The sequence below is a fragment of the Aplidium turbinatum genome, chromosome 1 (assembly GCF_918807975.1).
Source record: "Aplidium turbinatum chromosome 1, kaAplTurb1.1, whole genome shotgun sequence".
Taxonomy (NCBI): Eukaryota; Metazoa; Chordata; class Ascidiacea; order Aplousobranchia; family Polyclinidae; genus Aplidium; species Aplidium turbinatum.
In genome coordinates this window covers 30,560,050-30,586,020 of record NC_137472.1, presented here as the reverse complement: position 1 = coordinate 30,586,020, position 25,971 = coordinate 30,560,050, and the positions used below count along the sequence as shown (strand labels likewise).

The window sequence follows — 25,971 nt, the reverse complement described above, 5'->3', positions numbered from 1 at the left end:
GTTCAGTGAATGTTTTTTAATTCTGGCAAAGGGTGCTTTTGGTGTCCATAACTTTTCTAAACGGCCAAAAAACCTGAAAACTTGCAATGTATTTTTTGGACAAACTGCAGTGGAACGTTTTTCTCAAAAGTGTTTTCATTTAGGGCGCGAGAGTTAGAGTCTAGACTCTAGAGACAGTGGAATACCGGGACGATTCACTTTACTGATTTTTCTTGCAAAATGGACAGCTGGAGGGTTACTAAAAAGTTCAAAAATTAGCAGAACTGCACAACGTTTTCTTTGATTTTAGGTAAAGTCATTCTCATCAAATGAATTGCTATAGCCTACTTCCTACTTGGTTAAAATTTTGGGTGCTAGAAAATCTGCAAAACCTTACTGCAGCAGTGTGAGGCTAGCTACCGTTACCGGTGTGGCGTGAAGTCTACCCTTGTATTACCATAACTTGAATACTATTAAATAAACATGCTATCACATAATTCCTACATTTATTTTGGCAATACACACGTTTGTACACACGTGGGCAGGTCATATAAACTGCACCTGAGTATACGACATATGGCAGTAGACCTCAAGCTGTAGTTGTCCACTCCAGTTGTCCACCTTAATTTTGAGTGAGCAATTCCCTACTTCTACCATCCCTAGTGAGAGTCTAATTGGTGCAGGGCTCAAATTATCCTCAACGGCCCTGCATAGTTCACTTACACGAAGCGATGCATTTTCATTAAATAAAGTTGCAATTTGGTTGATAAAGCAAACCATAGCCTACATAGATAAATCACTTATGGAAGTAATTTGTGCATGCCGAGTTTGCAAAAAATGAATGATGGAAAAAGCTTTATATTTTCCTGCAATAAGCTTATTTGTAACGTTCATCTGATGAATGCAAAAATAAAAGCAGTAATATACGAGTTGTGCGAGTCAAAATAACGTGCGAGATAAAGTATCAGAATTATATCGATTACTGCAATGCAATTGAAGCAAAAGGAAAAAGTAAAAAATAATTTATTTCAAAATTGCTACATTAGGCTATATCGAAATGAGCTTAATGTATTTTTTAACTGACAAACTGTCCGCTTTATATGAACGGCAATAATAATGTAAAGGTTTTATTTATTGTCGCTCTATAACTGCAAGGGTCTTTTAGCAACAGTTCTCGTTTTTAAAATTTTATATCAGATTTGAGATGTTCTCACATCATTACCCGACTTATTCTCACTGCGTTATGCAAGAAAGAACACAATCGGTACCATTTTTCAAGCCATCGATTTGACCAGACCTGGAATCGATGTCAGATCTACCAGCACCAGAGCCGAAAGCGAAACCACTCGGCCACTGAGCTGGTTAATATTATTTATGAAATAACCGCCGTCTCCGGGCCAGTGATGATAGCGGCTCCCAATCCGGAGGTGTATGTGCAAGCTGTGGTCAGGCTCATGACCTTGGATAAATCTTTTTTTTTTGTGTCATAGTGGTACTGCACCAATACAAAAACAGGCTACACCCGATGGTGAAAAACGCATGTTGATCAACACAAAACTATATTCATTAAATTATTTTCAGTGCGATGACATTTTTGATGACATTATTCTCTTATGGATACGCTATACGGTAGTTTGCGCTTCATGGATGTCGTCACTCACTCTTACATTTCCGTAGTGAAATTTCACACCAAACATTGATTTTAACGCCCATGTAGCGATACATGCTCAATTTACCTTAAACTGGACTCTTTTTTGCACTTGCTTCAATTATTATCTTGAGATATCACACACCTCAAAGGGTTATGACCCCCTCTAAACTATGCTGCTGATACAAGTTTACATGATCACAAAAAATAGCAGTCTATTGCCGTGGCTCCCAATTTTTTTACTCCGTGGGTCCGGTCAAAAATTAAAAAAGTCTACGGACCAAAACAAAAAATCCCAAATATTTTCAATTTTAGAAATATTAAAGCAGACTTCCGTTTTATCAGAATTAAACAACGCATTAGATGCGAAAATAACGTAATAGTAGAGCCACAGTGAGTTAAACTTTGGAATTCACGCCCCATTCAGCAGTTCCATACTGTATTAAATTTTCCATGCCTCGTAGAAACGTGGTCCATCCGCATCGATGATCAGGAATGGGTTGATCTGTGCATTCCAGGAGGTTGATAATATACGTGTAATACTTCCAAGTGGTTGGAACAAGTTGTTGCAGTTGTCTGAACATCCATTTTGAGAAAATGCACAGGTATGTGCTTGAGTCTATTCCCCAGCATCTGACACAAAAAAGTTGAAATTAAATATTTAGTAGTGCTGGACGAGTGTTGCGAGTGTGCTTCTCACTGAAATTCAGCACGTTTTGCAAGAGTGGGCAAACAATCTTGCTTTAGCAAGTTATCTATATGCTTACATGCTATTGAGCATATACTGTGATTGATTGCGATCTTTATCCTGGGACTTAGAAACGTTCCTGGAGTGCTTGATGTTGACAGTTTCCCATATTAGAAGAGGTTTTGAACTACTGGCGCAGGCCCGGTTATCGAAATTAACAGAGTGAAGTTTTCATTTGTTGTTGAAATGTTGTTGTTTGTGAATTCTTCCGTCGACTAGATGACTCTGCTCTTGAAATGCGTTGCTCAAACGCACACTCCGAGAGTTAAAACATCATCGCGTGATCTTAAATGTCTTAGTTCATGAAGTCAAACACCTCAACTGAGCTATAGGGGAGGACATATAACATAGTTAGGCTACTGGCTACATATAAACAAAAATGTCTGAATGTACCTTTAATTTTGCGTATTTATTATTGCTCTAGTTTTGTTACCAGGCTACATTCCAACATTTGTATAAAACGAGCAAGTAACACACCTTTTATCATCTCCGCAATGCCCGTTTACTTCGCTGCAGTGTTGCCCAAGTCTGAAAAATAATTGACCGTTTTGTCGCCCGGGAGTGGGGCAATCTTCATGACGTCTGCACATAAAATTTGAAAGCAATCTGAAAAGCAATACATGTTTTTAAACAACCGTTGCTCGCCATGGCTCATGACATGCAACAGTGGATTTGTCAACACAGTCTCAGGCGGAACAAGTGATTAACAAAAATTTTCTGAAATGCAATCGACAAAAAGGACTTGCAAGTAGCCTACAAATTTACTAAAATGTTGTCTTTTTTGGCATTTTTATCACAATCGACATCTTTTTTCCTGCTTAACATATTTTTAAAACTTTTCTAGCCATTGGAATTTTAGTAATGGTAGATTTAATTAAGTTATCAATAGAGTTGTGCCGAGTCAACAAATAGAAAAAATGCTTTTGCTGAACATTTAACTTACGCTTGTTTTGAATCATGCTAAAATCTGCTAAAGTATTTAAACACAAAGTGCTCGACAGTAAAAAATTTCAATTTTTTCTTGGAATTTCTTAAAACTGCCGAAATTTATTTCTGGCGTAGTTGGGCGGAGCTTCTCAAGGACTGAGAAACTGAACTCTTTGTTTACTGTAATTGTTTGGTAAAATAGTAGTTAGAAGAATAAATTACTTTCGCTTATTGATATGTTATTTGAAATGGTATACTCTCATACTTTACTTAATATTAATTTACCTTTTATAATGTTCGTATTTCAAGGGCTTTTCTTCCAGGAAAATAAACGGCTTTATGTTTGTAAATATGACATCATTCGATTTAGTGACGACAATTTCATTCAAAGAAATGTTGTACGGAAAAACACTGTAAGAAAAAGCAATAATTGAACTGAGCATTGAGCAATCAAAATGATTTAGTTTGCTGCAAAATCAACTGAAATAAATTAGCGGCATCATGCCATGTTTTTGCAACTGTAATCTGTTAAATTTCATTAAAAATATAACTTAAAAAACCCATCTTAATCAAAAGCTATTAATAAAGGCAATATTACAAAAGTTTAACTTGGTTTTGTTTTAAGATGTTTGGTCAGCAATAAGTTAAGAACTAATCAATAGAATGAAGACAAAAATCTTCAAGTGCAAAACATATTTCTCAACCTTGGTGGCAAAATGTAGTCCGTGACTTTTCCATTTATTATTTTTAATATTTATTTTATTCATATTATTGTTTCATTTCCCTAACTATGATGTAAATAAATCATCAATCTGCTTGTCATTGATATGAAAACATAACTAGGAAGACGCCAATGTAAAAGAGATCAAACTTATTAACTTAACCTACAGGTAAAATACCATGGTGACCAACAGGGACTCGAAATGAAATTCTAAACAAGAAAAAACAAAAGGAATGTAGACAAAGACAGTTGCATGAAAACAAACCAAATTCTGTTTTGTTCAAAACATATTTTGTTTGTAGCATTTGCAGTCTGAGCATGATCAATGTTGCTAGAAGCAACATGGTTTGAATTTGAATCTTAGAGTGTTTTTACATTCTTAGATTTTTCTGCGTTTGTTTTTATTTTGAAAAGACAAAAAAACGTAATTTATTTTATATCGAAACCAAATAAAAATGTCTTCTACAAACGACTTAATTCCAAACCCAACCATAAGAAGGAATTTTCTGTCAAAAGAAAGTGTTGCGAAACATGAAAGTACTTTCCATATTATTTTTAAGCAGCCGAAGTGATGACTTATACCCTTTCATAGAGAAACGTTCGAAAGCAGCAGCCACTCCTTTCATTATCTTGAGTGCTGAAAGTGAAGGATGCGTCGAACCTTTCACAAAGTTCCGTAATTTAGTTAATTCCACGCATTCGTCATTCAGCTGACGAGAAAAGCAGATAGGAAAGGCATCGTCATATCTGTCTACGATATATCTGAAATAGAACATGTAGAATATTTACGGGAAACAATATATTGGCTAGCTTTGTTTAGAGTAGGCCTACCTTAGTTGTGTACTACAAAAAATGTAAAAATGGGGTAGCAGACTATGCCATGACATTTTCTTACCTAAAAGATCGTTCTTTTTGAGACTTGCTTTTTACAGTCATGATATCTATATTATTATCAGTAGTGATACAAACACCATAAATTCGGGGAATACCCGGCCAGTGTTGCATTTTAAGTAACTTAAAAAACTCAGTTTTTGCCGTTTCGTAGTCTTGGTCACTCTTATCACTCTCACCCCTTCTAAAATTTTTCGTGACGATATTTATCGTCTGCCCGTCGCGCAAGCGAAGTTCGCCTCGCTTGTTTGTCCTACCCTGAAAGCTGTAAGTGATCATTGGGTTCTGTTCCCTTCTTTCTAAATACTCAATATTCTTGCAATTTAGTATCATTTGATCTCTGTAGGCTTTTGAAAGGTCAAAAGTTGTTTTCCCAGGAATGATTGGGTTGTATGATTGAAGCAAAACACTTTCAATTTCGTTGATCGAGAGCAAATCATCCAACGGTTGGAAGAGTTCCATTTTCTCAAATAGAGGTGTTTCACTTCGGTTTCGAATGGTTGAACTCGAGTTCCATTCAAGAACAGGGATGAGATCTAAAAGCGTATCCATCTCTTCTCTCCATTTTGAAAGATTGTTGGTGAGGTTTGCAGGATTTGCTGAAATGTGAAAAATATATTTTTAATATATCTTTATTTGCATTTTGCCATAAAAGAAAGGCACTTTAATTTCAAACATAAAAACAATGTTGCATTGTTGAAAAAGTACGACATTAGTTGAAAAACCTCCTTCGCAATTTCTTATCACAGCATCAAGATTTCCAGTTGTTTTATAAATGCAACAACAAGTTGACTGTTCGAGAATTTCAGGCCATCAGATACTATAAGTATCACCTAAATGTATACTCAACAATAATCTCCAATAAGGTTGGTAAGAGTGGACTTTTCGGTTCTGTTTTCCCTTCTACTGTGCAATTGAACTTCCCGATATGATATTTTTCCATTGTATGACGTGTCTTTGCTCTTGGAAGTGCATTTATCTACAAAATCAAAAACAAATACTTCAAACTGAACTATAGTCAAAACGTGAGTCGGGTTCTCTACGTTACAATCTATAGTTTTTCAGTAGGTCTACAGTACAAAATTAATGGCTGGCTCTGTGGCTGAATGGTGAAAGCGCCTAACGCCCTAATCAATAGTCGAGCGAACTGTGGTTTGACGCTCTTCCAAAGCGCACAGCTGCAATCTTGGTAAACCTTGAAGGTTAACATCAAAAATAGCTTTCTTTTTTGTCAGAAGAAAAAAAGTAAGCATCTAAATGTGGAAATATTTCTGAAGGCGGCCATCTGCAGGAAGTGGCATGACAATGTTGTGGTGATAATGATGATTTACTCTCTTGATGCTGAGAGCACTGCGTTCATGAAAAATTTTATTGAGCCAAGACTTGACGATACATTTCCCATTGCTGCAGGTTTTTGATCTCACCTATTTTTTCTCAAACTTAAATTCGCCCTTCCTGGTCTTACAATACAATCTCTCAAATCTCAGCCACAGTAGGCTATATGTTTTCTCCGCAAAACGCATCGATGCTCGTATAAGCCTACAAGATGGAATTAGCACCAGTGGCGTACCGTGACCACTTTGACAGGGTGTTCAGTGACAGCAAAGCAACAGCGGGGGGTCTGGGGGGCCTCCCCCAGACAATTTTTAAAATTAACATTGAATTTGGTGCGTTCAGAGAGCATTTTCAGCACAAATTCTGAACATGAACAGAACTGACAAAAATAATGTTGTCGGAATGGAGAAGAATACAAAATAGATATTTATTTGACAGCGCATTGAATGAAAGACTTAATAATATCAAACATTAAGTTGCATTTCTAAAGTCACATACTTCAGTTCATTTTTTATTTCCGACCATCAAAACGAACAATATTACTTGCCATAACACAGCAGGAGTCTGAAAAAACGCGAAAGTTAAAGCGTGCTCGAGATGGAAATGATTTACTTCATGCAAGGATTAGGCACGGTCGCAACACCTTGAGAAATGTACAAGCGAATTAAAAACAAACAGGTGAAAGTTAAAACAAAAAACAATAGCAAAGCAACTCGATAATAAACAAGAAAAGAAAGTCGATTGCTATGTTGGTCGGCTGTACTTTTATCCGCTGTACTACTTAGTAAAAACGAAAATGTTTAACACCTCGACTACAGAAGGAAAATTCATCTATAGCATAATTCGATTCTTCTTGTTTGTGCAATAAATTTTTGAATTACATCGTCGTAGAAAGCTTGCTTTTGCTTCAGTTCTAGCAAAAGTTGTTTCCAACGCTGATCACCTCAAACTCTAATCCAACAAGCTAAAACTTGCTATTGCCTGGGATTCCCCCAATGACGCGCCAAGGTGTGCAGATCAGCAAGTGCACAGTAGGCTGGCGCAAAATCTCGAAAAAAAAAATTTTTTTTTAAAGTTTTTTGTCAGTTTGTAATATTGTTCCTTTTGGTAAATGTATCTCCTACACCAAATTTCACAAAAAAATATTAACGTTTGACCCTGGTTCACCTGGTTTGAATTTTTTCAAAATATTGAATTTTTGCTTATCCCTGAAACTGCTCACCCGCTATCTTCTAATGCACTCTAGCATCTTTAATGGACACAATAAGAGGCAGTAACACAAACTTGTAGCAAGCAAAGTGGTTTAATTAGCAACTCCATGAACACTGACGCGTATTACTCTCAAAATGTCGAATTCTACCACATTTCAAACATGATTTTCTTTGTGCACCCTTCACGTAGTAAATATCTACTGCTTTCAGTTTCTTGAATCATTTGACGATGTTTATCGGTTTTCATAGGCCAACAAAACTTTTTTTATATAAAGACATGTGAGAGTCATTTTAAGGTATTTCGAGGCCCCTGATTCTGAAAATGCACTAAGTTTTCTCGAATAGGCTTTAGTTTTTGAGTTACAGCAAAAATATTTTTTTCTCAATTTTGAGCCCCTATAGATTTAACGTCGTGTCGTTTACTACATAGACAAAACTGGAAGTAATCCCAGGCACATTTCTGAGTTGTATAAACGCTATTTGGAACCAATCACGTTGATTACAACCCAAACAAACAGCTATTTAACGTTTACTGGCCTAGTACCAATCAAAATATGATGTGAAGTAAGCCTGAGGATACAAGATGTAGAATATATAACTTGCGTTTTGCAATAATATATTTGTTGATTTCAACAGTCTCAAACTTACTAAGTAAGCCACTAAGTACAAACAAAATGCATACATTGTTTTGCTTAACAAACTAGACAAATAAGCAAAACAAAGCTATCGATGAACAAACGCAACTCTTTATTATGATTGGCCTACTGAGCAACACCCATCAAGGTACGAAGGCCATTTATATAATTACAAAATACAAAGTTATGTTCTTCAGTAAAGTAGCTGCTTAGAATTTTATCCTTTCTGCGGAAGAACGTAATCTTGGCCTTGGAGTCAAGAATGCCATGTTGATCGAGATGAGGAGCCAAGATTGCAGCTACCACTTTTGATAACTAAATCTTTAACTACTAGGCTACAGTAGGTGGTAGAAATGGTTTTGAGAAAAAAACTTGACCTTGTTCCAAAACATTACTGAAGGTATTGAGGTTACTCTCAGTCATGCCCGTTTTCCTATTGTTTCAAGCAAATCACCACTTGAAACTAGAGAGGGCAAACAAAAAACAGAAATAGCAACATCCATGCAATGACTGCCTTGCACACTCCATGTAAACATGATGTTCCAACTTCTCACTGTGCAGAAGTATCAATTTTCATGGTGCTTCCACGGCTCTTTTTATGCCATGGTACTCTGAACTTCTTAGCCTTGAGCCCAGAAACGGGTTTGAGTGCAATGTTTGCATACTTAAGGAGGAACCCAGGACTTATCTTGATCACCCAGCTTCATGTCAAAGTAACAATAATAATAATGCTTGTTTTTATATAGCGCTGTATCTATCGCAGAATGCGTTGGTCCTCTGCGTTGCCTCATGCAGAAAAATATATCTGGGTTGTTTGTACATCATCCTACTTGTCAAAGGCATATTTTATTAGCCTATATGCCATTTATTTAGCCTATAGACCAGAAAAAAACTACTTGCAGCAAAGACTTGGCCTTAGCAAAGGCTTAGAGTAAAACTTCATTTGTACAAGTATCCATTTCAGTAGGCCTACCTTTTCAATATAAAGCTGCATTCATAAACACATGACTTTCGGGATATTTTTCTTGTGATATAGGCCTACTGATTCACAACTGTTTTCATTGAATATTTATGTCTCCCTTACGTTAAACACAGTTCATTTCAACCTTTGCTTGCGTTTTGAACTTTCGTGCAATATGAACCAATTGAACTAGACAAGTGCAATTTTGACATCATAATGGTAAACAGGGCTGAAAATAAGTAACTTGCTAATTGAAAGCTTTTGAGAAACAATTTCAAAATATTTTCATTGTGGAATATCTCGAAAACTAGAGCCAATTCGAAAAAACCAAGTGCATTTTCGGAATCAGGGGCCCTGAAATACTCTAAAATGACTCTCATCTTTTGTGCCAAAAATTTTTTGTTGGGTCTACTGTATATGTTATAGATTCACTGACTGCGAAAAGGCTGTAAAATCAATTAAAATGACATTAAAAGCATGCACTATTAGTGACTCTCAAACTTGGAGTAGGGTGAAGATGTTCCACGTGGAAGTTAACAGAGGAAGTGACGTCACAATCACGTTGTCAAATTTTGAGAAATCCTCTCTTCAGATACTGCTAAACCACTTCAAAATTTAATAATTTTTCAGAAAAATTCAGAATTTCTCCTTGGGTGAACCAGGGTCAAAGGTCAAAACCCAACAAAAATTTTTGGTTTACAAATATCAGTGAGCAAAATGGAACATTATTCCAAACTGACAAAAATTTAAAAGAACATCAAGGAAAATGAGCCACCCTAGTGCACACTGCACAGCCTGGCTGACCTAAAACCATTGCTGTTTTCGCTGCTTTGTGACGTCATTTTTCTTAATTGTTTATTTTAAATAGCACTCGCAAAGCTGTCAGTGCACACCCAGCTTAAAGGTAATGACCGAAAAAAATTAAAGGCAATGACCTCAAACGTTGGAGTATTAAAATTAGAAGGGGAAGAGTTTTGCAATTGAAAAGAAAGCAATCAGCATGCAGCAAGATGTTAGAACAGTGGTTCCCAACCTTTTTTGGTGTCGGGGCCGAATTTCAAACTTCAGAGTGCGTATGGAGCCGCATGAAAACACTCAAGTGATTATAACGAAAATTTTAAAGCATGAAAGCATGTACCAACGAATAGCGACACTAACAAGAAAAATATCACAAATCAATTTAATGTCCAACTTGGCATTGGCTTTGAGCCAAGTTTGTCAAAGCGAGGCGCAATTGCAGAGGATGCAGTAGCTGCTTGAGGTGCTCATCGGTCAACCGATTGCGATATTTATTTTTGATTCTGATCATTTTGCTAAAAAGTGCTTCATATGCGTAAGTTGATCCAAATACAGAGGCGTTTTTCTGGGCATTGGTTTTCAAGTTGAGATACTCTCCCTCTGGAACTCGACTCCAAAATTCAAGTAGCAACTCCAATTGTAAATTATCAGGAGCAGTGGCCACATTAACTGCAATAAGATTTGATTTATAATGTCACATGTCGTATCCCCTGCTTTGGTACTTCGTACCCCCAAACGGTACACGTACCCCTGGTTAAGAACCCCTGGTGTAAGATGTAAAATGAAAAGTTCACTGACAGTCCAACCTCTACGACACAACGACAATGCACAGTTTGTAAACAATTTTGACTTCGTAAATTATTTTGACAAGTCAAAAAATAATCGCCTTAATTATTATAAATAGATTTTTTATATGTTTTGTGGGATTTTCAGGGGTCAATGAGAGCCGCAAGAAGGCTAGCTTGGAGCCGCATGCGGCTCTAAGAGCCGCCCCAGCTAGAAAGCTACGTATATTACACGTTGATTTTTGGTTGATTTTAGGTAGTATGGTATCTTAGGTAGAATTCAGGTGTTATTAAGGAGTTTGTGTACACCAACACAAATTCACTTGTTTAAAAAACATTTTTTTAGAGACATATTTTAGCTATCATTTAGTATGACTAGTTTGTAAATATGATTCTAGAAGTTTTATCAGGGATTATTTTTTGAATATAACGCTTGCAAAAATAACAGGTGTTTTCCACGTATATTACACGTGTTCAAAATCCTATGATTATTTGACTAATTTTTAAGGTATATAAGGTAAAATCACACCCAGAAGAGGGCATACAAAAGAGAAAAAATGTTTACCCGAGCAGAAGGATGTTTTACCGGGATTTTTTGTATTTTGATTATATGTTGTTTCCACGTGTATTGCACGTTTCCATCTGTTGAAAAGTAACACGTATTTTCCACGTATATTAAACGTGTTGAAGTTCTTTCGTTCATTTGGGCAATTTTTAATCTGTGTTAGGTAAAACTACCTCCCAAGGACGGTATAAACAGAAAGAATTCTCCACTCAAGTGGATTGGTGTCAACCACGCTCCTCCGCATTTTTTAGGATATAAGTTAGATTATGTGTTTTTGTAGGTGTCTTTACACGTTTTTATTACGTTATGTAAAAAGGAAACTTCATGACATTTTTTAGTCGCAAATTAATGTGATCTTTTAACGATAGTTCTTAGTGTAAATTTAAGTGGTCTCGCTTACTGATATTAAACAATTACTTACTAAGGTTTGGTACGGTAGCCACTTTAACAAGTCGAAATTCTGCCACTAAAAATGACTAGAATGAAACCGCCAACCAATCATAAGCCCGGTTTAAGTGACGTAACAATGACGAAAAGAAGATGATAGAAAGCAAATTAAGTGATGGATTTTTTGTCAGCTGGTTGGTTTAGGGGTTTTGTCAGCTGGTTGGCTTTCATTGACGCGGGTTCGATTCCCACCACTGCTATTGCTCTTTTTCTTCTCTAATTCCAAATAAAGTTCAAAACAAGCGTTAACTCTCCGAATGAGTGCTAGAAGGGTCACAATTGGACAGTAGCCTCTTATAACAATATGTGTTATACAAATGTGTTAAATAAATACAAATGTGTTAAATTGTTGATTTCAGATACGGTACGCGGAAATTAGGTAGAATGTGGGTGTAAAAACACGTAAAATCCACCACCAAATATACGTGTAATACACGTGAAATAGTGTCGACACTTATACGTGTATTATACGTGAAAATTAACGTATAATACACGACCCAAGGAACTTAGAATCTACGTGTCAGATACGAGGAAATTAGGTGTAATGCGGGTGTAAAACACGTAAAATCCACCACCAGATATACGTGTAATACACGTGAAATAGTGTCTACACATATGCGTGTAGTATACGTGAAAATTAACGTATAATACACGACCCAAGGTACATAGAATCTACGTGTCAAATACGAGGAAATTAGGTGTAATGCGGGTGTACAACACGTAAAATCCACCATCAAATATACGTGGAAAACACGTGTATTAGTGTTGTCAGATACGAGGAAATTAGGTGTAATGCGGGCGTAAAACACGTAAAATCCACCACCAAATATACGTGTAATGCACGTGAAATAGTGTCTACACATATGCGTGTAGTATACGTGAAAATTAACGTATAATACACGACCCAAGGTACGTAGAATCTACGTGTCAGATACGAGGAAATTAGGTGTAATGCGGGTGTAAAACACGTAAAATCCACCACCAAATATACGTGGAAAACACGTGTATTAGTGTTGTCAGATACGAGGAAATTAGGTGTAATGCGGGCGTAAAACACGTAAAATCCACCACCAAATACACGTGTAATGCACGTGAAATAGTGTCTACACATATGCGTTTATTATACGTGAAAATTAACGTATAATACACGACCCAAGGTACGTAGAATCTACGTGTAATACACGCGAAATTTCTAGCTGGGGCGGTTGGAAATCACTGTGTTAGAATATCATGAAAGTAAAGAACATCGACAACCGATGGAAATTTTCTTTTTTTTCTGGATTTCTGGGGGTGTGCAGTGCACACCTTGAACACCCTGAATATACGCCACTGATTAGCACGTCAGTATTACTTTTATTGTTATAAAAAGAATGTAGTGAAGCCATGGCTACAATGAAACCAAGCTACAATATGCAAACAGACGTTATTTTTTCAAATACATTTATTTCAAACATCAAAATATTCCCTCCCCTAAATTGCGTTTGCAAAGCAAAACATTTCTATCTGGCTACATCACACCATACACCCCAAGCCCCAACCAACATCTCTTCGAACCTCAGCGTTTATGCTGTTAGTCTCTCTTAGAACGTTTCTTCACCGGAATTACATGCTCTCTTTGTTTATACGCTCATGACGTGGTCATTTGAACCAGCCTGCCGAAACCAGAAGTCCGATGCTTATCCATCCGCCACTGAACTGGTAGTCATAGCTACTAGCTACAGTCCAAAAGGACTTCAGGTGGCCTGGTATTTTGGCGCATTATATCAGTCACGGTACCCACCCGTTAAGCACCATTACATTATATCATTGAAGCAAAACAGAGAACAACATATTAACAAATAGGCTATAGTAAAATACGGACGTCGACAGAACGAATTGGAACGTATCAGAAACGCAAAAGATTTCTAAGCAAGTCTGATTGATTGTGGGAATCTTTATCCTCTTTGTGAGCGTTCTTCTCGAAAGTTTTTTGTTACAAACTAAACTAAGTGAACGAATCGCTGTCACTAGCGTAGCCTAGTGGATTAGAGTTTGGGCAAGACAATGACATATAGCCAGAGGTGGGCAGTAACTAGTTACAAAAGTAACTAGTTACTGTAACTAGTTACTTTTTGAGTAACTGTAACGGTAACTTCGTTACTATTTTCCAAAAGTAACGAAACGCGGTAACTAGTTCCTATTTTAGCACTTTTTCAACAGTTACAGTTACAAGTTACTTTTGTATTGAAATTTTAGTTTTTAATTGCCGTTTGTTTCTCTGCACGTGTTTGTGTCTTGTTTAGTGCGTGTTTGCTGCGTTTTGCGCAATAATGCATTTTTCTCGCACAGGTAGCGGCGCAGCACTGCGCAATGCGCATGCGCGGTTCTACTTTTGTTTTGTGGTTTGGTGGAGAAGGGTTGCCATATTGGCGAATTTATCGCCAAAGTCCAGAAATCTGGCGATTTTTTTAAGACGTTTAGCTTCATATTTATGATTTGGCTCTTTTTTGGCAATTTTTGATAACTGATTTGGCTAAATTAATTGTTTTTGGCGATTAATCAATATGTACCAAAGACAGGCAAGACACAACAATACAACAGGGTTGAGCATTATAATAATATATTTTACTGTACATATTTACAAATGAGTTTAACAGTCAAACATTTTCGGTTTAACTTAAGCCCTCATCAGGAACCTGAAAATATTTATAAAAATGCAGTAAATTTCAACTTCTTGAAGGTAACTGACTAATGACTATAAGCATCAAGAAACACGCAGCGATTAAAAGCAATTTGTTGATGCTTATAGTCAGTTAGTTAGTTAGTTACCTTCAAGAAGTTGAAATTTATTGCATTTAGTGTAACGCTTGCAATGCCTCTAAAAAGATTGTCTGACATTAAAACCAGAGCAACAGCATTGCTGTTTGCTTGCCGTTGATGGACGTTCTTGTGGAAGCAATACAAACCAGATTTGGTCATTGGTTCGAGGACAGCGACTGCATTCCACCCACAATTTAGACTTATCCGTGTTTAATGCCTGATCATTAAGCGACAATGCTGAATGGAAGACCAAAATAAAACAGAACATGCTTCAAGCACTTGAAGAAGCAAACTGCTCTGCTGAAGAGGGGAGTAGCAGCGACACTGAAGTGGATGGTGGTAGGTAGAGCCACGGAGGACTTTTTGCACCACTTTACGCAAAAACTTAGAAAAGAAAGCAATGCGCGTTGAATCTGTTACAGGAGTATTTGGAAGCGGACCCTGAGAACAAGTTAAGCGGATCCAGATTCACAATTGGACCGATGAAAAAACTGTTTTAAAAACATAACACTCCCATTCCGTCAAGTGCTGCAGTAGAAATATTGTTTTCATTGCAGCACTTGTTCATCACCAGACTTTATTCGTTTATCCCCGACGCCGACACACTCTCTATTGACCTGACACTACCAAGACAGGCATGGGTGCGCCTCAACCGTCTCCGTACGGGCGTCGGGCTTTTCCGCTCAACCATGCACCAATGGGAAATGGCCTCTTCCTCCTCCTGTGAATGTGGTGCCGAGGAACAGACCGCAGACCACATCATTGATTGATTAAACCTTTATCCTCGGACTGGGAAAGCTTCTTGCAGAACTTAATCCTGGCAGTTTCGCATACTTGTAGACTAAAGGCTTTCAATCACTGACGTAGGCCCGGTCACCGAGATTGACAGAGTGAAGTTTCCGATTGTTGAAGTCTTGTTGCCAGGAAATTATTCCATCTATTAGATGCCACTAAATAGAGAGCAGTCCTCAACGTGCGTTGCTCAAGCGCATGCCCTGAGAGTCGAACCAGTGTCGCTTGATCTTGAAGCTTCTTCGTTCCAGAAGTGACGCGCTAGCCAATTGGACTATCGGGGCGGACATCATCAATGACTGTAACATCTTCAAGCCACCTAACGGAGTGGAAGGTTTGCGTGTCATGAATGATGAAACCAAAGACTGACTGCTCTCTAGTAGCCTTCCAGTGTAGTCCGGGAACATTGTGAATCTGGGGCGGTAAAAGGATAGACTCTCGGCCCCAGAGGCTCACACGACGACGACGATTGGGCAAGGAAGGACATTTTAAAGCCCAAAAGGGCAGGCCTGAGTGACGAGCACTTTGAAATGCTCGTATTTCTCAAAGGAAATAAACATATAAGCCACTGAGTATTTTTTTTAAATAAAACCTTGTTGGTTTTGTATTTGTGCTGTTATGTTAGCATGGATGGCTCTAATATTATATATCAAACATTGCGGTTAAACTGGACTTGCATGCAGAGCTGGCCAGGTGCAGAATTTTATGTTCAGATTTGTGAGTAACTGAAAGTAACTAGTAACTGTAACTAGTAACGGTAACTAGTTACTTTTTAAAATCGGTAACTGTAACAGTAACTCAGTTACTATTTTGGCCAAGTAACTGTAACTGTAACTCAGTTACTTTTGAAAGTAACTTTGCCCACCTATGCATATAGCCATTTCGATTGTTTGGCTTAAATTCCCACCTCCTTTCTTTACTCTTTTTTTCTGTAACTGACCTGAGTGCAAAAAGAATCTTTGGCTGCAATGAGGTGATTTCAAACATCAGTGATGTCATATATCACGCATGATTGCGTTACTGCTTTGAGAAAGTGTAATAGCCTACGTTAAAGTGCCTACCGGGATTAACACGTGAAGTTTCCGTTTATTGTTTTCTGTAAATAATTCCACGCATTAGGAGCCGCTGGGTTGAGATCAGCCCATAATGCATTGTTCAAGAGCACACCAGAAGAACCCAATCAGCGCTGCTTTATCTTGCATCGTTTTCATGCATTTAATCAACTGATTTATCGGGTGGTTTACGCTCTGAAGTAGGCTAACACATTAAAAATATGTACCATATAACATAATAAACCGCATCATAAGAAAACAACTTTGAAACGATGAAAAATATTTCAAAACAGTACTTACCTCGTGAATATCCGCTACGAAGAAATGTTGTGTTTAACAAAACTATAATTAAACAAAGACCTAGCACGTGATTTAATCTGATTAACCGTCTCCATACCAACGACATACATGGCATAATAGACTTGCAAATAATTAAAATACAGCAAAATCAAGCATCTGAACTATTTCAAAAAATTCTCCACTTCATTTTTCTGTTTCGAGAAACAAAAATCTGTGAAATTATCTACAATCCAGCAGATATCCCCCATCGTCAAGTTCAACAGGCACGAGCGTAGCTTATAGTTGCCGCAGGCATCATATACAGAATCTTACGGTCGTTTTGTACCCGACATCAAATGTTTTTCTCCTAATTTCCTTTGTTATCTTCACTTATTTACATTATAACATTGCAACCTGCTTGCAGTGTAGGCCATTGACACTATTTTTCAATTGGCTTATGCCCTCAGGTTAAAAGAGAACACCGAGGCCACTTGCACACGACTGACTGTTTATTTTTCAAACTTTTCAAAGTCGATCTACGAACTTGAATCTGTCTTTATGTCTATCAAGACAGCGTAAAAATGAGTCTGTTGCAAGATTTTGTTGTTTAAATTGGTGTAGTATTTTACAGTTACTTCATTGCAATAAACCCAAACCAAACCTTTTCATGAAATAATTCACGCACCAACAATGTAGGATAAAAGATTGCAGTGTTTGAATATTATTCAACTGAAACTGACCATGCAAATTGTGTGTGTTGATATTTCCAAGTGTGCTTTTTGCTTCTCTCAACTCTGCCAAGATCATGCAGATTATTGGACATCATTGGACATTGGACATGTCCAGAACAACGGAAAATCTCTGTCCTTCTGCCCCGAACCAAGATATCTTGGGGTGACACTGGACAGATCGCTCACATACCGCCACCATTTGGTGTCACTGCGCAAGAAACTCACATCCCGCGCTGCGCTACTCAAGCGCCTGGCAGGCTCTAGCTGGGGGGCGAGGGCTGACACTTTGCGTATAGCAGCCTTAGCCCTTGTCTACTCTTCAGCAGAGTACTGTGCACCTGTCTGGTGCCGCAGTGCTCACTGCAATAACATCGACACTGTCATTAAAAGCGCCCTGCGCACAGTGACCGGATACCTGCGTCCCACACCATTGGACAATCTCCCCATTCTCGCTGGTATCCAACCCGCTGAGCTTCGTCGCGAAGAAGCCACTCTGTCCCTCGGTCGACGGGCACTGGAGCCTAACCACCTTCTCCACCACAAGATCTCTGCTCTCCCAAACGAGCACCCCCGTCGACTGAAATCAAGACACCCATTCGTGTTGGCGCTAAACTTCTTATCAACGAAGCTGATGTACAAGACATCTCTGCGGCTGCTTGGGCGGACCATAAATGGAGTTCTGAATGGAAGTCAACCGCCACCAGACTCTATTCGTTCATCCCCGACGCCGACACATGCCCAATCGGTCTAACACTACCAAGACAGGCATGGGTGCGCCTTAACCGTCTCCGCACGGGCGTCGGGCTTTTCCGCTCAACCATGCACCAATGGTGAATGGCCTCTTCCTCCTCCTGTGAATGTGGTGCCGAGGAACAGACAGCAGACCACATCATCAATGACTGCTCCATCTTCAACCCACCTAACGGAGTGGAAGGTCTGCGTGTCATGGATGATGAAACTAAACACTGGCTGCTCTCTAGTAGCCTTCCAGTGTAGTCCGGGAACATCGTAAATCTGGGGTGGTAAAAGGATAGACTCTCGGCCCCAGACGCTCACACGACGACGACGACGATTGGACTGCAAATGGTTTTGCATCAGAGACGTATCACTGGGGAAAGAGCTTAGAAGAGCAATCGTCCCCCCACATTTTATCTTGCCTACCTCTAAAAAATGACTTCTTAATGCTATTATACAACGTTTCAATGACATTGTATTACATTTTGAATGACATCATTTCATAAATGTCGGGCTGCATTCAGTAGCTATATTTTAAATAAACTTTTTATTGCAAATATTAAAATTGCAATAAATATTAAAATGTTTGCTCCCTCCAACAGTTGCTTTTGTTCCCCTAAAAATTATTTTTACCTATGTCCCTGTTTTGCGTTAAAACATTTGGATGCAGTTGGTATTTTTTTCTAAATTTTGGAACTTTCATTTTGTGAAGCCTGTAAGTCCCCAAGTGCAACTACTTTGGTTAAAAGGTAAGCTGAGCCCCAGCCCAACAGCTTGTTTCAAAAAAAATCCTTGTTTCAGTTTTGTTTTGAATTTGAAGCAATTTTGTTTCATTGTGTGTTTGAAACCAAACGAACTGGGCAAGAATCTTAGTTGTAAAAATTGAGAGTTAAAAGTCATCTTGTATGTCGTTCTTTCATATTTTTTGAAGGCCTAATAGTTGGGCTATACTTAGTGTAGGCTACTGTAGGCTACATAGAAGATATGTACATATACTGTGCTCTTCACTCTTTTGTTGGCTTGAATGACTAATCTTTAATCATTTGGCAATGTAATCATCATCACGCTGGTTTCACCACAAACATGCAGTGATGGTGTGAGCATCATCTGATGGGCACCGTTAAATCCAGTGATGGCCCTCAATTTTAGTGAAGGCATCAAACATTCTTTGCAAAGGTGTTTTTCAAACCATGCTTTGAACCTGTTTAAAAGTGGGCCAAAGAAGCATTAGGTTAAGATCGGAAACTATTTCAATAAAGAAAGAAATGAAAATTTCACTCCATTATTCCATCACTCCATCACTCCATCTTGAAAATTTCACTCCGATGAAAATTTCACTCCATCATTTACAAAAGAGTAGACCGTCTCACATTCCCTAGAAAAGAATAGAAAAAATGTTGCGTTTGAGTCTGCCAACCATAATCTGTTTTGCTTTACAGCAGTGGTTCCCAACCTTTTTTTGGTTGTTACCCTAATCTACACCCTGAAGTGAGGCAATTACCCCCACGATCAATTTTCAAAAACAAAGGTGTTTATTGCTATGTATTTCACTGAATACAAGATAACAATGCGCGGTAAACATTCAATGCGAAGATTGGGCCTGGACTTCAGCCGCCAGCTTTGTGATCCTGGGCTTTGTGGTAGGCTACTGAGGGCGATTCTTGCGTCGATTTCGACATCCAGGCGATTGCGCTTCTTTGTCTTCATTCCCAAGACGGTTGAAAATCCTTGTTCACAGCGATAAGTTGTTGAAAAAGATGTCGGGATATTTAATGCCCGTGTCGCTACTGTTAGTGCGTCCTGGAGTCTGCCAATCCAGAAGGGTTCCAAGCCTTTCTCCTTGAAATCAAGTTTCAACACTTCGTTCTTTCGGAGAGTGATAAATTCTTCTTTGGGCGGAAAGTCGTCATCATCCACCTGGCTGTCATCACATGTGAAGGGCTTTATGCACCAAATGGAGACTAGCCGTGTGCATGTCCAATTCGGAAAGTATAGTTGTCCATCTTCTTGGCTAGCTGGCCTAAGTGGTCAGCTATGTCCTCCTTCAACGCCGCTGTCAACTCAAGTCCATTGCCTTCGAGGTACATGTCGATTGTCGAGCGTCTGAAACTGCGCCACTGTGCCTCTTCCAACTCGCTTGCAACTTAACCTTTGCGATAATTGCTGCTACGGCTACTTTGGTGTCGATCACAGTTACATTCTTGCCTTGAATTGCCTATTTTCGATTCTTCAAAGATATCAGCCAGGTAGCACAGCTGGGAAATCCACAGTTGGTTAGTGAAGTATTCAGCCAAGTCAGGCTTTTCTATCAGAAAAACATGGACAGCCTCACAAAGTTCTACCAGGTGGATTATCACTTTGTCACGAAACAGCCATTATACTTCTGTGTGGTAAAGTAATGCTTCAGATCTTCCTCCCATCTCCTTGCACAGTTCCTCAGATCCTTGAAAAGACGATTGGTCAATTCTTTCGCTTTTATAAAATTCACAACCTTCACTGTTTCCAAATCGGGTCTCGTTACCCCCCAAAAATAGGCAAATTACCCCCCGGGGGTAATTTACCCCCAGGTTGAGAACCACTGCTTTACAGTATTGCAATGCTTCAATTTGTTTTAACCCATTCATGGCACTAAGGCTATGCTTCACACATAGGTTGTGATTTAGGATTGAAAACGTCCGACTGACTCCACAATCTTTTAGAAGTCCATAACACACACTATTTGACTCCATGAGTTATATAGTTTAACTTAAAAAAAATAGAAGGGTGCTACTGCTATGAACAAGCCAAAATCGTTCCGACTCGACAACCATATCTTACAGTGCGCGTCCACGACAAAATGCGGACGTAGCCTACAATCAGTAGCGTTAACAGGGGGTCCATGATGTACTTTTGGACTCGGGTCCGAGATGATTTCAGGAGCCTGTAACTTTTCCAAAAGGCCTGAGAGGTCGAAGGAATCACGGCATATTTTTTGGATAGGTTATAATGCATTTTTGTTATAAGTGTCTGGATTTGTGACCAGGAAACTCATTGGTATCGGGCCCAAACTATCATTCCAGCGTCCCTACCCACAAATTTGGACCAACATATTAAGTTACCATATTTATTATTTGCATTTCCACCTTTTCAATGATCAATTCTGTGTTTGTTTCTGTTGTTTCGAAAAAACGTTGCCTATGAGAGGTGAAGTTATCGCAAATTGTCTATAGGGAGTAGAAATGAGAAAGCTCTGTACACCAATTAGTCAAAAGCAAACAAATAGACTACCATATTAAGATTTATGAGGCGATGATCTGCTTTTATTTCGACGCTTGAAATAAAAGCAGATCATCACCTCATACATCTTGTGATAGATCAGCTTTGTTTGCAACAGAAAAACAGAAAAAATATCATGTTATTTAACTAAATGCCTGGTGAACATCCTCATTCAATTTTTTAAAATACGGTACACGGTATTTTTTTAAAAGACGGTATATTGGGCAGCGAAATTCGCAAAAAGATATCAAAATGAGATAAATTATGTTAAATTTTCTGGAAGCAACTCCTCAGATCTCCTACCCAATTAATCCCTTATAATTTTTGTGTTCTTGAGACACTACACACTGGATGGAAGATAGAATAATGTAAGTTACAGCCCAGAAGATAGGTTTTCTACCACTCAGTGGCTCTCCTCCCAAAACTAGGCCTACAGATCAAGCTAAATCGAATTCAAACGAAAGTTAGCCGCTTCTATAACGCGTACGCTATAAGTGGGGTTTGGCTCTCCCACTGTAAATGGGGAAAAAAGCTGCTGACAATCAGAGTTGAATCAATTAGGCTACCTGAATATTTTCTAACTGCAATTACACAACAACAAAGAGTCTCAATTACGATTATACAGTAATTAAAATTACATGAAAATATGTAATTAATTACATTCAATTATAATTAGAACTGTAATTAATCCTGTCTGCTGACCATGTCATCTTTGTGTCTTATCTAAGGTACATACCACCAAACGAAATGCTTGGTGTAGATCCAAAGAATGAAACTACCCTGCCTCGTTTACATCTGTTCTGAAATTTTAACAATTTGTCTCAGGAAAAAGAGAAAGACCATCGATTTTTATTGCATTTTCATTCTATGCAAGGGAACAAGTACCATAAACGTCATGTAATAAGTCGCAACATAGTGTAAAGAATTCCAATCATTAAAATGTTGTTTGTTTATGTGCATTAGACTGCTGTAAAGTAGATACAAGCCGCTTTTAAAAAGCGCTCAGCTGTATTCTACTGAACTCGTAGATCATGCAAAGCTTTTCTAAGTCACAATGCAAAGTGGCAACAAGCCGTTTTGCAGCTATGGGCCTACCAACGTAACATGAAACATCGCTATTGAAACCACTAAGCGTGTTGTTTTGCTGAAGATCAATGAAAATATCATGTAAGAATGATGCCAGTCTAGCCTACTCCATATGACAGATTAATAGTCTGTCAACTTCAAAAGTAGTAGTTTAATAAGTTCAAAAGTCAGTTTAGTCACACTGGTTCATGGAGCAATGTTAATTTAAGTGTTGTTTAACTTTTCAACAAGCCACCAGAACACTTTATGCATTAAAGTGATCTTGTGAAACACTAAACTTTAAAAATATTTTCTTGAAAATACCCTTGCATTTCCAAGCGTTTTTTTTAGCTTATTTTCTTCTGTCCAGCACTGCAGGCCTAATGCAACCGATACTATAGGCTGCACCTGATGAATCACAGCAGGTTTACTTTACAACCAAAATCATAGCGCGTTTCATTGAAGCCGAAAAGTAGCAGGTCTAGTACATATTCCAGAAGGGTTGTGCAAAATAAAACGTTTCTCAACCTGGTGCACTTGATGATACGTTTACAACACAACAAAAATGAACATATTCAACGTATATTGCTAAATCGAATGATAGTAACATTTAACTGAAACCAACATAGACAAAATGAAAAACTGCTTTCACCCAATAATAACAATCTCCGTGTCAATGTAAAACATTCAAAAGAAAATTTCTAAATAACGTAAATTAAACTTTTTTTTAAGTGAAATGATTGAACACCGTGTAATTTTATTTTTCAACTCAAAATGTCGAACCGAATGACAAGGACGTAAAATGTTAGATGAAGTTTGCGTCTTATTAAATGCGGTTAGTCGTGACTGTGGATTAGTCAATTCCATTTCGAATCTAGAATGATAGACTATGATTGGAATATTTACTGTACAGTACCTGATTCACACTAAAGTTCAGTTAAAAAAGAATTCTGCTATACCATAGCTTATCAAATGGTTGACAGTTTTAAAATATACTTTTAAAGCAAGAGAAAATTGTCTTTTGCTTCACTTAACATTGTTTTTATATGTGTTACATCTTGCCACCTAACATGCTGAGTCCAAGACGCTATTCATTCATGCAGTGCCCAACTTATTAACTTGTTTTCAAGGCTACTTGTTTTTCTGTCCAGTGTTTACTTATTGCTATGCGGCCACTGGCCAGCAAACAAAGAAGGCTCGGGTGCTTCGTGTTCACGTTTCAATGGCCAAAAGAAAGTTTACTCCTTTTCATTCAAGCTACATATATTTCTAGAATAAGTTCACTTTTCAAGGATTTATTTTATTGATCCAATGTCGTTGTTCAAGCGTGTTAAAATGCAATTGTCCATTGGATCACTATTTGATTTTGATCCTCGTTCCAGTTGTTCCAGGAACGAGGAGGCGACTGATTCTTAACTAATTCATCAACTTATTTTAAAGTATCAGGTTTGGTGGCCGTGCTTCACTATATTTATTGATGCATATGCCGCACATTAGATTCTTTCATGCATGTCTTAAACCATTGGGGTTTTGCCACGTTTTCCTTTTGTTGGTTTTGTTACTGTATTTCTTTTTCACAATATCATTTCTTTTGCATTCTGACGAAGAAAAATAAATTGAATTGAATTGATTGAAACGCCACAAGGTGTAAACTCTGTAAAACTTGTTTTGGAGAAATTTAGTGCAGCCTACCTTCACCCCAAACGTTGTTTATACCCGAATAAGGACTTAATCTGGTGCCAAAATTTACTGAGGATAGCCCCAGTAAAAAATTTATAAAAAACAAGTCTAACTTCTACATTTTTGCACAATTTTCTCCTTCGGTTTGCTAGCTCAACTCTACTTTATTAACTTAACGGGTGGCATTGAGAAAGCATGGTTTCAGCAGTGGAAAACCTTTAAACATACATTTTTTTTTTAATTTTTCTGTGGTTGTGAGAGAAGAAATATTCAAAAAGGAACTTCACATTTAAACCAAAACTTGTTGCTCGTTTCAGAGAAATCCAGTTTTAACTTGATGAATTTGGTCACATACAAAGTGTGCGTCTTGATAAAAAAAAAGCATTTTTATTTTGCCTTAAACTGCTCAAAAGCAATCAAAACACGATTAAATCTGTCAAGTTTTTCTGAGAGCAAGCTCTAAACTCCTTGCTATTTCATTTTTCAGAGTTAATGTTCACATTGTTTATTTCGGTTATAGGTAAATTGTTCGTAAACAGTTGTTCGTAAAATTAAACGTTCGTAAAACAATTCTTTGTAAAGCAATTCTTCGCATACATCAATTGTTCGTATAGGTGAATTTTTCATAAACAGGGGATAGGTCAATTGTTCGTGAACAATTTTTCGCAACAGCAAGGTTTGTCTTGAAATTTCCGATGAAGATGCATAATGCAAGTTTTCCAGAATAATCAAGTTACGACGACATAAAAAAATAAACACAATAAAAAAGCGCATCTTTTGTCATTTATTCGAATACAACAATTGTCTGTGTTTAGCAATTCTTTGCTTACACTACCAATACTACTTTAAGTAACTTCGTGGATCCACCAGCCAAGTTTAGTATGAAGTATTGTGTGCAATTCCACTCAAGTAATCACAAATTTCATCATCTTGAAAGTCTTGACGTCTCGTTAGTCTTTCTGCACTGTCCTTGTGCTTCTTCTTTGGAGGGGGTCCTGCCTGGCCACTGACATACTGTTCAATGCGAACCTCATTTAGGTTATGCTGTCGCTTGATTGCAGATATGAACTTCCAAATATCTGGATGATTTGCAGATACCTGGAACATTAACCCTCTGTGCCATCCTTCAATGCTATTATTAGTTTTGGGAAGGCCACTGAAGACGCCATCATAGTAGTTCCACATTTGAATTGCAAATATTGGAGGACGGCACCCTTGACGACGATCTGGGCGCCCAACCCAAGTGTCCACCTCTGGATTGTACAATGGCTGCCATAATAGTTGTAACTCGTGCAGGATATTTCTTTCGAAAATGCTCACATTTCCAATAAGTAGTTTCTGGCCCTTGTGCGTTAAGTGCACTATAATCTTTGTAATAAAGCTGGCCACTATACAACAGTTTTGGCTTTCCTTTTTAGCTGCGCACAAACTGTAATGCCATTAAGAATCAGGGACTCTACAGTACACCCTGTCTGCTCGTCTACACGCTACAGCACGTCAAGCACACTTGTAACTGTTTGAAAAAAAACTGTAGCCTAACTGTTTTACGAACAATTAGTATTATGGTCAATTGCATGCACGAAGAACTGCTTTACGAAGAATTGTGTTTACGAAAAATTGATTTTACGAACAATTGTTTACGAACAATTGTTTTATGAACAACTGTTTACAAAAAAACGTCGGATACCGTTTATTTCACCTTGCGAATTTAGATTTCTTGAAATATCTGGTGCTCTCCTCTTTTTCTTTCTAAATCGCCAATGCTTATACCCCAACGCTCGCTCGTGACAAATCGTCAATAATTGTTATTAGCACTGTTCTACTGAACTGTGATTGAGATGATGTTTACACATTGTTGTGGTTTTTGTTAAACAAAAGTAGTTGTATGAACTTAATATACTTTTGAATGAATAATCTTCAATGTGATCGCTT

General features: G+C 37.9%; 1 protein-coding gene across 1 annotated transcript; it reads right to left on the bottom strand.

Annotated features, from left to right (window-relative positions):
• Positions 1-578: 578 nt before the first annotated feature.
• On the bottom strand, positions 579-16,832 carry LOC145778408 (uncharacterized). Its single transcript, XM_082589890.1, has 7 exons — positions 16,595-16,832; positions 5,765-5,893; positions 4,919-5,513; positions 4,606-4,785; positions 3,588-3,713; positions 2,853-2,981; positions 579-2,260 (listed from the first exon to the last, which is right to left on the bottom strand). The coding sequence occupies exons 1-7, from the start codon at positions 16,707-16,709 to the stop codon at positions 2,026-2,028; spliced, it is 1,509 nt and encodes a 502-aa protein (XP_082446016.1). The 5' UTR covers positions 16,710-16,832; the 3' UTR covers positions 579-2,025.
• Between the last annotated feature and the right edge of the window lie 9,139 nt (positions 16,833-25,971).

Bases quoted from the DNA above. Each gene is read 5' to 3' on its own strand.
- LOC145778408 (XM_082589890.1), bottom strand. From the start codon at position 16,709: ATGCCATGTATGTCGTTGGTATGGAGACGGTTAATCAGATTAAATCAC. The intron at 3,714-4,605 runs GTATAAGTCATC...TTTTTCTTACAG, and splicing joins GAACGTTTCTCTATGAAAGG to TGTTTTTCCGTACAACATTT. The intron at 2,261-2,852 runs GTGTGTTACTTG...TTTTTGTGTCAG, and splicing joins CATTGCGGAGATGATAAAAG to ATGCTGGGGAATAGACTCAA.